This window comes from Euleptes europaea, chromosome 1 (genome assembly GCF_029931775.1).
Source record: "Euleptes europaea isolate rEulEur1 chromosome 1, rEulEur1.hap1, whole genome shotgun sequence".
NCBI classification, from domain to species: Eukaryota; Metazoa; Chordata; class Lepidosauria; order Squamata; family Sphaerodactylidae; genus Euleptes; species Euleptes europaea.
In genome coordinates this window covers 6718511-6730726 of record NC_079312.1, presented here as the reverse complement: position 1 = coordinate 6730726, position 12216 = coordinate 6718511, and the positions used below count along the sequence as shown (strand labels likewise).

At 46.5% G+C, this 12216-nt stretch overlaps 1 protein-coding gene across 1 annotated transcript; it reads right to left on the bottom strand.

Annotated features, from left to right (window-relative positions):
- Positions 1 to 6571: 6571 nt before the first annotated feature.
- LOC130476697 (zinc finger protein 397-like) lies at positions 6572 to 11328 on the bottom strand. Its single transcript, XM_056848705.1, has 3 exons — positions 10537 to 11328; positions 9055 to 9181; positions 6572 to 7632 (listed from the first exon to the last, which is right to left on the bottom strand). Exons 1-3 carry the CDS (start codon positions 11326 to 11328, stop codon positions 6572 to 6574), a joined length of 1980 nt encoding a protein of 659 aa, XP_056704683.1.
- Positions 11329 to 12216: the final 888 nt, after the last annotated feature.

Genomic DNA, 12216 nt, shown 5'->3' with positions numbered 1-12216 from the left:
TCAAGGGTTATATAGAAGGAGTCTCAGTTCCTACAGAGGCATCAATGAAGACAGCCATGTGACTTGTCTGAGTCACTTCCAGCTTCCATCCTTGCTCTGGATGCTTCTGTCCCCTCTTTTGGGTACTCTGTTGAGTACCTACAGATATACTGCCTCCAAACGGGGAGGCTGTTCCCCTGAGATTATTATTCATGATAACTTTTTCCTCCTGAGTCATCAGTGCTTTGTAGAAGACATTTTATTTGTTTTTAAGGTTTATATCCCACTCTTTTCCTGGAAAGGAAACTGGGCGCCACTTGCAAAACAGAATAAAATGCTAATATCAAATAAGCACAAATTACAAAGGTGAATAAATAATAAAAGGATATTTAGGAAAACAGAAGAGTCTGGTCCCTGCCCCAAGGTGTGTAGCCTTCCAGGTGAGTGATGTGTCTGTTTTCTCCAAAGAGGCAAAATAGTGGCTTCCCGGAGCCATTTCAGGTCAGGAAAAAAGCTCCCGGGTGGAATGGGTTAGGACTTAAAGACCTCTTCTGCATGGGGCATGATCCCAGTACGAGCTAGGCTCCTGCAAACCTGGGAATTAAGTTTCAGCACAAGAGATTTCGGCACAGGTCTGGTTTGACAAGAAGAGTTGGTTTTTATATGCCGACTTTCTCCACAACTTAAGGCAGAATGAAACTGGCTTACAATCACCTTCCCTTCCCCACAACTGACACCCTGTGTGGTAGGTGGGGCTGAGAGAGTGTGACTAGCCCAGCTGGCCTCGTGTAGGAGTAGGGAAATAAATCCAGTTCACCAGATTAGCTTCCGCAGCTCATGTGGAGGAGTGGGGAATCAAACATGGTTCTCCAGATCAGAGTCCACAGCTCCAAACCATCATTCTTAATCACCACGGGGATCCCCAGTGTTAAAATGGTTACATAAAAATAGAACAGAAGCCATTTTTGTTGTGTTTTTACACATAAAGCTGCCATATACTGAAGGGTCCTTGGCCCATCAAGGTCAGTATTACCCAAGACTGGCAGAAGCTCCCCTGGGTCTCAGGCAAAGGTCTTTCACATCACCTCCTGTGTAAGCAAACGGGTTGCCAATCTCCCGGACTGGTCATGGCAACCCCAACAGATGCGTGCCACTACCGTTCCAGACGTGTGCCAAGCCCCAAACGCAATGGGGAAGGCTCCCGCACCATCCAGTGAAACTGACAAGGAGGGATCACGGGCAAAGAAGCCGAACCAGAGGAAATCCATTTTCTCTGACCAGAAAAGCTGTCATTTTGCAAGAGCTGCCCAGGCACGCACACAGGCCTTTCCCCCCCTCCCCGCATCATCTGCATGATTGATGGCCCATTGGAAAGCATTGAGATACCAGTATCGAAGGATCGCTCCTCCGACACGCCCCGGATCCAGCCGTACGCATCTTTGTTCCAGCTCGTTAATCTCATCTACGAACGACTCCCGGTTCTCCCAGAAATGCGCAAATCAATAGGAATAGAATAGTTTGTTTCAATTGCCCTGTTGCCTCACCCCAACAGCCGACCATTAGTCTTTTTGTCACCTTTTGTTTCACACGGGACCCACGAAAGGGTAATCCAATCACCCTGCCCCCAGAGAGAGGTATAACTGGGGTCTCCTTTAATCCATACCTTACCTTAGGTCTTCCGCTTGCATACTTGCTGTCACTCTGTCGGTCTGGGTAGCAATGCCAGACCACCCAGCTCTCCAGCCTCGCTGGGTAAGCCACGGGAATCCACACCCCTTCCCCCTCCTTTAGCCACATGGAACCTAGGAAATCCGCTTCTGGACCAGGTGCAGTATTACCCCATCTTCAGAGGGCCTGCCACATTGGCAAATGTCTCTATTTTGATTCCTAGACTCTGTATGTTGTGTGCGTGTATGTTATTTTTGTATGCGTGTGTGAACATATAATTTGAGTAAAATTCTTTTAAACCTAATTCCATTGCTTCTGCCTCGTTTTCTGGTCATGGTATGGACTCTGGTAGACAAAGGTTGCATCCCTGCTTACGTTATGTTCAGTGCCGGTTATTGAATGCTAATTCCCCCATATAATAATTTGTAACTGGGCATTTTGGCTAACACTGTGCGTGTAAAGTGCTGTCAAATCTTGCCTTCCTCTGCAGAGTCTTCCTCGGAGGTCTCCCTTTCCAAGTACAGACACAGCTTAGCTCCCAAGATCTGACATCCTCACCTCCTACCTGATCATTGTAAACTGGTGATGCTACGGTCTGACAATCAGAAGAGCTCTGCTGAATCAGGCCAGTGGTCCTTCTGGTCCAGCATCTGATCCCACACAGTGGCCGACCAGCCTCTCTAGAGGGCTGAGGCCTTCCCTTGATGTTGCCTCCAGGCACAAGTGCAGAGGTTGACTTCCTCTGAACATGGAGGTTCCATTTAGTCTTCAGATTTTTTTATAAATGATTGGTGAAAATGATGTTTTACTACCTTACCTTTTCACCAAAAGGACAACACAGATCACCAGCGAACTTGTACAGCTAATAAAAAGAATAGAGCAGAGTTTGAAAGATGTGAATATATTAATCCGTTGTTGCTGTCAGCTGAGGAAATGGTTAAAAAAGGGGGGAGGAGCTGTGGCTCAGTAGCAGTGCATCTGCTTGGCATGCAGAAGGTCCCAGGTTCAATCCCTGGCATCTCCAGTTAAAGGGACTAGGCAATTAGGTGATGTGAAAGACCTCCGCCTGAGACCCTGGAGAGCCGCTGCTGGTCTGAGTAGACAATACTGACTTTGATGGACCAAGGGTCCGATTCAGCATAAGGCAGCTTCATGTGTTCAAACATGTCCTTGGCTTGCAAAAGCAGGGCATGGGAGTCTAAGACAGTATAAACGAATACAGCGTAGATGGAGCAATGGGAGGATGTCCCTGTTTTCGTCCATGAAATGTTGAAGGGTATGTGTAATCATATTATGTTTTACAGCAGGGCCAAAAATGGGCGGGGCTGATGGTGAATAGGTGTGGCTTCAAGACCAACAGTTCCTAAAAGATATTTTGCTTCCCTACTCAATTTATGCAAATCTGTCCTCCCCATGGTGGCACTTTCCTCCATCGCAAGGGACCTTCCTCAATTAGTTTTGCCAGGCTGTGCCTAGAGCCAGCGAGGCATAGTGGTTTGGAGCAGTGGACTCTGATCTGGAGAACCGGGTTTGATTCCCCACTCCTCCACATAAGCAGCGGAGGCTAATCTGGTGAACTGGATTTGTTTCCCCACTCCTACACATGAAGCCAGCTGGGTGACCTTGGGCTAGTCACAGTTCTCTTATAGCTCTCTCAGCCCCACCTACTGCACAGGGTGTTTGTTGCAGGGAGGGGACGATGATTGTAAGCCGGTTTGATACTTCCTTAAGTGGTAGACAAAGTCGGCATATAAAAGCCAACTCTTCTTCCTCTTCTAGCAACCGGTGGGAGCATCAGAGGTGGGCAGGCTGCAGAGTCTTGTGCTCTGTTGCATCACATCTGGAGAAAACCCAGAAGCGATGTACGGTGCTCTAGGAATCACTGAACTCTATGGTGCAACCAGAAGTGATGGAGGGTAGTTCTAGGAATTGTCAGAAACTCTATGGTGAAACCAGAAGTGACGTAGTGGTGTACGCAAAGCCAACTTGCAGTTAGGGCTGCCAGTGGGGGGCAGGAAGGTCCTATCCCCATTGCAAGGGGCTATTGGGTCAGGGGACAGCTTCCTGCGCCAATCTGTAGTCTGGATATCAGCCCTCCCCTGGAAACTCTTAAGTCTGCATCATTCAGGCATTCCAACTTTCATTTCATTTACTTCATTTATACGCCGTTTTCTCCCCAGTGGGGACCCAAAGGTGCTTACATCATTCGCCTCTCCTCCACTTATGGAGGAGACCCCCACTGGGAGCAAGGGATAGCCCGCTTTGCAGCCCCTCCCCGGGCACTGTTCAGCCAGCCCGTGGGGGAACTTACTCCTCTGTTGTCAGCAATGCGGTAACATCATTAGAAGTGATGTCATCATGCCGATGATGACCATAGGGACTCTCCGATTTTGGGGCAAATCTCTATGGTAGAGTTTTGCCTAAATACCAGAGCTTCCCTTTGGTCATCATCGTCGTGATGAAGTCACTTCCAGCGCATGCCGAAAGTAATGTCACCACGTTGTGACAACAGAGAACTAGGCCTATATTGCCTGCCAACAAGTTCTCCACCCCACCCCTTGCCAGTTGCCAGGGGGAACCTGGCAACCCTACCTTCACTTCATCCTCAGAACAACCCTGTGAGGTAGGTTAGGCTAAGAGTGTGTGGCTGGCCCAAGGTTACTCAGAAAGCTTCCATGACAGAGCAGGGATTCAAACCTGGGTCTTTCAGATTCTAGTATGGCACTCTAACCGCTTTAAAGTTGGAAGATTTCAAGAACTCGTGTTGCCAGGGAAGGGACAGGAACAAACCAGGAGTTAGTGAATAAAACCCATTCCACTGGCTGGCCGACAAGAACAAAAAATGCAAGCAAGAGATTCCGTTCTGAAAATAAGGCCAGGTTAGCCAATTAATCCTTCGCAATAATTGACTGGAGACTTTTCATCTGTTACAAATGTGGCCCATAGTTAATCTGACCATTAGTTCTGAAAGCATTACAATTTTTTTTAAAATGAGCACTTACTAACATTGTGGGAAGTAACAGGTACATCTTAGAAGAAGCATACCCCCCCACACACAAATGGGCCTTATCTAAATACAATTCCCTGTCAAGGCACCACACCAAACCCTCACAAAGGAAGCTTACAGTGCAATCCTATGCAGAGTTCCTCCATTGTAAGCCCACCGATTTCAGTGGGTTAAGACTGGAATAACTCTGCATAGGTTTGCTTTGGTGTGATGCCTGAAATGACAAACCATGGTTTGACATCTGCTAGCAAACCATGGTAAGAAAGCTAAATTTGATTTGCAAGCCAGGGTTTGTGCTAACTGGTTTAGCATGATCACCTGAATTGACAAGCCAAAGTATGACATCCACGTGCAAACCATAGTAAGAAAGCTCAATTTGGTTCACAAACCACAGTTTGTGCTAACTGTGGTCTAGCACGATCACCTGAATTGACAAACCGTTGTTACAGTCATCTGGTCCGTCATCAGAAGCAGCTTCTGCTGCAATGTGAAAACTGGAATGAATTTATGAAGTGCAGAGGGTCAAAAATCAGATGGAAACGAGCAGCCCTATGAGCTTCAAAGCTCAAATTATGGTTTGGTGTGGTACATAAATCGACACACTGGAAGCAGGCTTCTTTTCTCTGTCCCAACGATTGTGCGTTCATTTGCTAATGTATGCAGACTTAATCAACATGATGAAATTGATATTAGCCCTTCTAATAAACATGAGGCACTTTTCTACGATTATCATAATACACAGTGAATGGCAGCCCTTCTCCATCTGAAATGACAACCAAGTCCACCAACGATTTTATATACCGACTTTTCTCTACCACTTAAGGCAGACTCAAACCGGCTTACAATCACCTTCCCTTCCCCTCCCCACAACAGACACCCTGTGAGGTGGGTGGGACTGAGAGAGTGTGACTGGCCCAAGGTCATCCAGCTGGCTTTGTGTGTAGGAGTGGGGAAACAAATCCAGTTCACCAGATTAGCCTCCGCTGCTTATGTGGAGGAGTGGGGAATCGAACCCGGTTCTTCAGATCAGAATCCACCGCCCCAAACCACTGCTCTTAACCACTACACCACGCTGGCTATATAGCACAGTGATGGACAGAAATGTTGAATTTAACCATGGAAAACAAGAGTCTTTGTATCAACCACACTTCCTACAACTAGCAAGATCGCATGCATAATTTCAATGGATCCCCCACCCCCAACTGAGTAAATGCTCTATACGTTCATTGTAGTGCATAGTTTAAAGATGCTGGTGGCGGTTCCATTGGCTTCATCTAATTTTTAACAACTCGGCCAGCGGTTGTCTATCATTGCCAAGAGCCGCCAAGGATCCAAGGGTGAATTAGTCTGGCCATTTCCCTGCCTCCCCCCCACCACCAATAACACATTGTGATGTGCCCGTACACGGCCAGCCTCGTGGCAAGGAAAAAGTGATCTGCTTCTCTGGATTCCTGTTTTGGTGCAAACATGTAGTAAACATGCTGCATACAACTGGATTCACATGTGATTCCATGCACACTACATGAAGACAGTTCAGGTGGAATAGCTGTGTTAGTCTGTAGTAGCAGAAAAAAAATCCAACTCCAGTTGAATCTAAAGGACCAACAAAACCTTTCAGCATGCATGCTTTCATAAGGCAAAACTCACTTCATCAGATACAAAGGAAAGCAAAGATCCATCAGCCCTCCAATCTCCTGACCTGGATATATAAGGGTCGTTGTATTGATAGTCTCATTTCTATCTGAAGAAATGAGTTTTGACTCATGATACCCTGGAAAAATGTTGTTGGGTCTTTAAGGGCTACTGGGCTCGAATTTTATTCATGTGCACTGCTGAGGGCACATCTCATGGGCACATATCATGAGCACTTCTTTATCCACCCTGAGAGTCAAGGCAACATGGGATAAATCGTGGCTTTTACAGGGCTTCGTTCGATTGTCCCTCCTCCAATCTAAGCACGCCCAAAGTTTCTCTCGTGTGGATTTTCTGATGCCGAACGAGGACAGCGCGGTGAGAAAAACTTTTCCCGCAGGTTGCGCATTGATGAGGCCTCTCCCCTGTGTGGACTTTCTGGTGCCTAATGAGGACAGCACGGTCACAGAAGCATTTCCCACAGGTGGCGCACTTGAAGGGCTTCTCTCCTGTGTGGATTCGCTGGTGCACCATCAGGATTTGCCTCTGGCTGAAGCTTTTCCCGCATTCCGAGCAGGTGTACGGTCTCTCCCCTGTGTGCACGCGGTGGTGTTTGACCAACTGAGAGGAGGTGTTGAAGGATTTGTCGCAATCTGGACATTTAAATGGCTTCTCTCCCGTGTGGGACCCTTCGTGGATCATAAGGCTGGAGCGCCGGCTGAAGCTCTCCCCGCACTGCGAGCATTTGTAGGGCTTCTCTCTCGTGTGCACTTTTTGATGGTTGAGAAGTTGTGTTTTCCGACTGAAGCTTTTGTCACACTCCAAGCAGTTAAAGGGCTTCTCTCCAATATGGATCCTGTAGTGTCTAGTCAGGTCTGAGCTCACCGTGAAGCTTTTTCCACATTGTGAGCACGTGTAGGGTCTCTCCCCCGTGTGGGTCCTTTCGTGCGCCACAAGGGTGGATTTCAAGCTGAAGCACTTCCCACAGTCCTTGCACATGAAGGGCTTCTCTCCAGTGTGGGTTCTTTGATGCGCAACAAGAACGGTGGTCCGGCTGAAGTTTCTCCCGCATACGGTGCAGACCTTTGCCCCTCGGCTTCTACGCCTTCTCTTTACCACTCTGGTTTGGTTCAAGTCCCCGCCTTCTTCTAAGTACGGAAAAAAGACACCCATTCTCGGATCTAGATAGTTCTTCCTCTCCTTCTGCAAGCGATCCTGACTCACAGACGTTTCTCCGTCCTCTTGGTGCCAGGTGGGTTTTTCCAAGGATGTCCCATGCTTCGCCAGTAGTTCAGGCTCTCCTAGTGGAGGTTTATCTTCTTTGTTCTTTGTCACCCACCCGTCACCTAGTGGAATAGGCAGTGAAATTAAGATGTCATTCCCAATGGGAAAACAATGTAAATTACTAAACTGTGGCTATCGTACTTTGGTCACATTATGAGAAGACAAGAGTCACTGGAAAAGACAATCATGCTAGGAAAAGTTGAAGGCAGCAGGAAAAGAGGAAGACCCAACAAGAGATGGGTTTACTCTATAAAGGAAGCCACAGCCCTCAATTTGCAAGACCTGAGCAAGGCTGTTAAAGATAGGACGTTTTGGAGGGTGGGGAGGGTGAGCTATAAATCTCAAAATAAATACATCACAAAATAAATAAATAAATAAATAAATAAACCAGACAAAATTACCAGGCGCCGTGGTAATTTTAAGAGATACTGTAGTTTTAAACTGTAGGGTTTTAGGGTGCTAGAATATTGTAAGTTGCTCTGAGCTTGACCAAAAGTCAGGAAAGGGCAGCATGCAAGTCAAATAAATAAATAAAAACAAAAATGTCTTACCCTGCTGGCAGAAAACAACGAAACACACACACACACACAGAGAGAGGGAGAGAGGGAGATATATATATCTATATATCTATATCTATATATATATATATATATATATATATATATATATATATATCTCCCTGGAGAGGAAGTTCCAACGTTTTGAAGCCAGGACTAAGAAATTACTTTCTCAGGTTGCCGTCTGTCTAGTCTCAGATGCCGGGGGCATCTGAAGCATTCAGTCCCAACTCTAGCTTCTGGACAGTTTTCAAGGGCAGTCCCATGCAGAGTTTGGAAAATTGCTTGGTGTCTCTCAAGGACCACGGAGAAAGAGCAGCCCAAAACAAAATCACTGAAGCCCAGGTGGCCAAGATTGCATAGAATTATTTGACAATATAGTTTTGCTGCCGCAAGAATTGTAATTGCAAAAATTTGGAAGCAAGCGAATAAACCTTTAATAAATGATTGGAGAGAAAAATTATGGACATATATGAGGATGGCCAAATTAACAGAATTCCTTCATGGAAAGGATATGGAAGAATTTAAAAATATGTGGAAAAAGGCCGCCTCATATTGGGATAAACTGGCAAAAACGGATTTTATTAAATTACTTAGTGAGTTATAGAAATTAGTCTTTTTTAATATCTTTACATTTTATAGTAACAAATAAGTTTAAAACTGTCAAGACACTTCTTCGGAAGTCAGGTGAAGGGTCACATAAGGTGGTGGGTGGTGGGAAAGGGGGTATCTTAGTAGATTTAATAATGATACTTTTAAATTGTATTAGTGAATATATATAGATACTCCTGGTCGTTTATTGTTATTTTTGTTTATTATTATTTTTTGTTATTGTTATAACAATTGTTATTTTTCTTTTTTTATGTTATAAAACTTAATAAAAAATTCAAAAAAAAAAAAAGATTGCATACACAGGGTGTCCCTTACCTTCCGTGCTGGTCTCCCTGTCACCTTCCTTCTTAGCCTTGATGCACAACTGCTTCTCTCCAGTGGCAGGTGAAGGGTGCTCAGTGGTGGGGATGCTTTCAGCCACCTCCGGGATCGGTCCTGCCCCCTGAAAGAGCACCAAGGATCCCATTCAGGACTAGGGGAGGGAGGGATCATGTAGACCAGGGACAAATTTGGCACACTGAGCCCTGGGTGGGATCCATTTTTGTCTCTTCACCTGCCTCGTGTTATCTTAAACAGCAATTCACGTTTGTGTTCCTGTCCTAGAGGGCCTGGAATCCACCAGAATAAGGTGGCAGGTGGTAGAAAGAACTGTACCACTTCAGTTTGAAGTCGGGGTGGGGGGCACTGTTCCCTAGTACTCTCATGTACAAAAGAAAACCCCATTCTCCCTAGAGAGCCGCTGCCAGTCTGAGTAGATGATACTGACCTTGACAGACTGAAGGTCTGATTCAGTATAAGACAGGCTATCAGACAGCTTTCTATGTTCATGTGTTCAAGACCTGAGCAAGGCTGTTAATGACAGGACGTTTTGGGAGGTCATTAATTCGGAAGTGACTCGACAGCACACAAACACAGTCCTATTGCCTTGTCTTGCGCTGGCTACGCCGTTTTATATTCTATAATCTGCCTTGGTGGGGTGTGGAACGGTACAGTCTAGCCTGATCTTGTCAGATCTTGCAAGCTAAGAAGGGTCACTTCTTGGATGGGAGACAACCAAGGAAGACTTTGTAGAGGAAGGCAATGGCAAACCACCTCTGCTTAATCACTTGCCTATGGGGTCACAATAAGTCGGCTGCGACTTGATGGCACTTTACACACACATTCTGCCTTGATGCTCAGTGAGAAAGGCAGGCTGTAAAAATCAATGAACACATAAAGACCTGGAAGGGATTCTGCTTCAAGGCATGCCAAATTCTGCACTAAGCAAAGCCTGGTTCTGCAACTCGAGCCTCTTCGCATATTTTGTTTCATTTTGTATCACCTTTTCTGCTACGAAGGTTGCCAACTCCAGCTTGGGAAATACCTGGAGATTTTGGGGTGGAGCCTGGAGAGAGCAAGTTTTTGGACGAGGAAGGGCTTCAACTGTGTCCAACACCCCTAGAGCCCACCCTTCAAAGCAGCCATTTTTCCCAAGGGAACTGATCTTTGCCGTCTGGAGATCAGCTGTAACTCCAGGAGATCTCCAGCCCCCAACTGGAGGTTAGCAACCCTATCTGCAATTGCTACCTCCCTGGGAACCTTTAATGGGAGATTTGGGAGGGCCTCATCGACAACTTTCCCTACACCACGTATGTGTTCCACCAAACAGCCTCTAATAAATGCATCCAAATATTAAGAGATGAGCGATCACAATTAAAATGTGACCGTGTGATGGCTTCACAACATCGGCATCATTCCAAAGCGTCTTCTTGGACTTTCCCTAAATGGACAGATCATCGAACGAAAACACCCACTCACCTCCTGCTCCAGCTGCCCAGCCTCTTTTAGTCTCTGCAGGAAATCTTCGGCCAGCGCTACCGCCTGGTCGCAAGTCTGAGGACGACCCCCCTTCACCCAGCCTTGGATCTCCAGTGGTAGGATGGCCAGGAACTGCTCCAAGATCACCAGCTCCAGGATTTGCTCCTTGGTATGCCTCTCTGGCTTCAGCCACCGGTGGCAGAGGTACCAGAGGCGGCTGCAGACCTCGCGGGGCCCTGCGTCCTCCTGGTATCGGAACTCCCTGAAGAGTGTCCGCTGCATATCTGTCGTGAGCAAGCCCTCTTGTAAGAGGTCTTCCCTCACATTGCAGTAATCCTCCACACTTCTGGTGTCCATCTTTCTGAAGTCCCCTTGGACTTCTCCACTGAGGTCCGCCAGCCCTTGGGACCTCTGGTAAACATTGGCCATCCCCTCAAAGGAGGCCAGAAAAATCTTTGCGTTATCCCAAAGTGCAGGTTGCTGTGGTTCTGGATTTCTCCATCTTGGCCGAGGGAACTGAACTGGCTTCTGGAACTCAGGTGACGTGAAAGGTTTCGGCAGCCTCCCACTTGGCTGGCTCATATCCTGCTCTGGGATCTCCCTCTTCACCAGCTCCTGTTCACTCCCTGTGTTGAATTCACGAGAGGTTGTTTTTGGTCTCTTGGATGCCACCCCATGTTCAAGTCCACCTTGGCCTTCTTCTTGTAGCTGCTCTCTGGCCTTTACCCCTTCTTCTAACAACACTTGGAGCTGGAGAGCATCACTCGGAGATTTCCCCTTCTCGTCCGCCATTTTCTACTTTAGGTTAGTTAGTTACCCCTTCTGTGTGGCCAATGGTTTACTTCAAGATGCCCCAGAATGTCTGGGCTCTGGTTAGATATCCAGAGCCAGGTTGTCCCCATGAGATCCATGGAGCATTGTCAGTAGCATTGACGAACACTCAGGTCCATCAGTAGGCAGTTTTACAGGTGAGTTTAGTGAGAAGGGCTTCTCCTGGAGAAGACATAGACATACACAGATGAGAACATACGGATATAAATGAAATGAAAATTCACTTCAGAATTTTCCCAGGAACAATCCCATCTGCCTTATATTGAATCAGCCTCTTTGATCTATCAAGGATGATAGTATTTATTATTATTGTTGTTGTTGTTATTGCCATCTCTTAGGCCAACTTCACCCTATGGGTGACAACTCCACCTATATGAGGTGGGTGCGTAGTTCGGAATGCCATCTTATACTTTATTAGATTAGGAATTATGGTTTTAGTTATATATTTAATTCTATATTTATATATCTGTTTATTGTTGTGATTGTTGCTGTAAGCCGCCCTGAGCTCAGCTCTGCCAGGAAAGGGCAGGGTATAAATCAAATAAATAAGTAAGTAAGTAAATAAATAGAATCATAGAGCAAGAAGGGGCATACGGGCCATCTAGTCCAACCCCTGCTCAATGCAGGATCAGCCTAGAGCATCCCTGACAAGTGTTCGTCCAGCCGCTGCTTAAAGAAGACTGCCAGAGAGGGGGAGTTCACCACCTCCCTAGGCAGCCGATGACACTTACTGTAATTTCCCCCCCTAATATCCAGCCAGTACCTTTCCTCCCACAATTTAAAGCCATTATTGTGAGTCCTATCCTCTGCTGCCAACAGGAACAGCTCCCTGCCCTCCTCTAAGTGACA

Excerpts from the sequence above, each read along its gene's own strand:
- LOC130476697 (XM_056848705.1), bottom strand. The coding sequence starts at position 11,328 with ATGGCGGACGAGAAGGGGAAATCTCCGAGTGATGCTCTCCAGCTCCAA. Across the intron at positions 9,182-10,536 it reads CTGGGCAGCTGGAGCAGGAG|GGGGCAGGACCGATCCCGGA; the intron begins GTGAGTGGGTGT and ends GTGCTCTTTCAG. Across the intron at positions 7,633-9,054 it reads CAGGGAGACCAGCACGGAAG|GTGACGGGTGGGTGACAAAG; the intron begins GTAAGGGACACC and ends CTATTCCACTAG.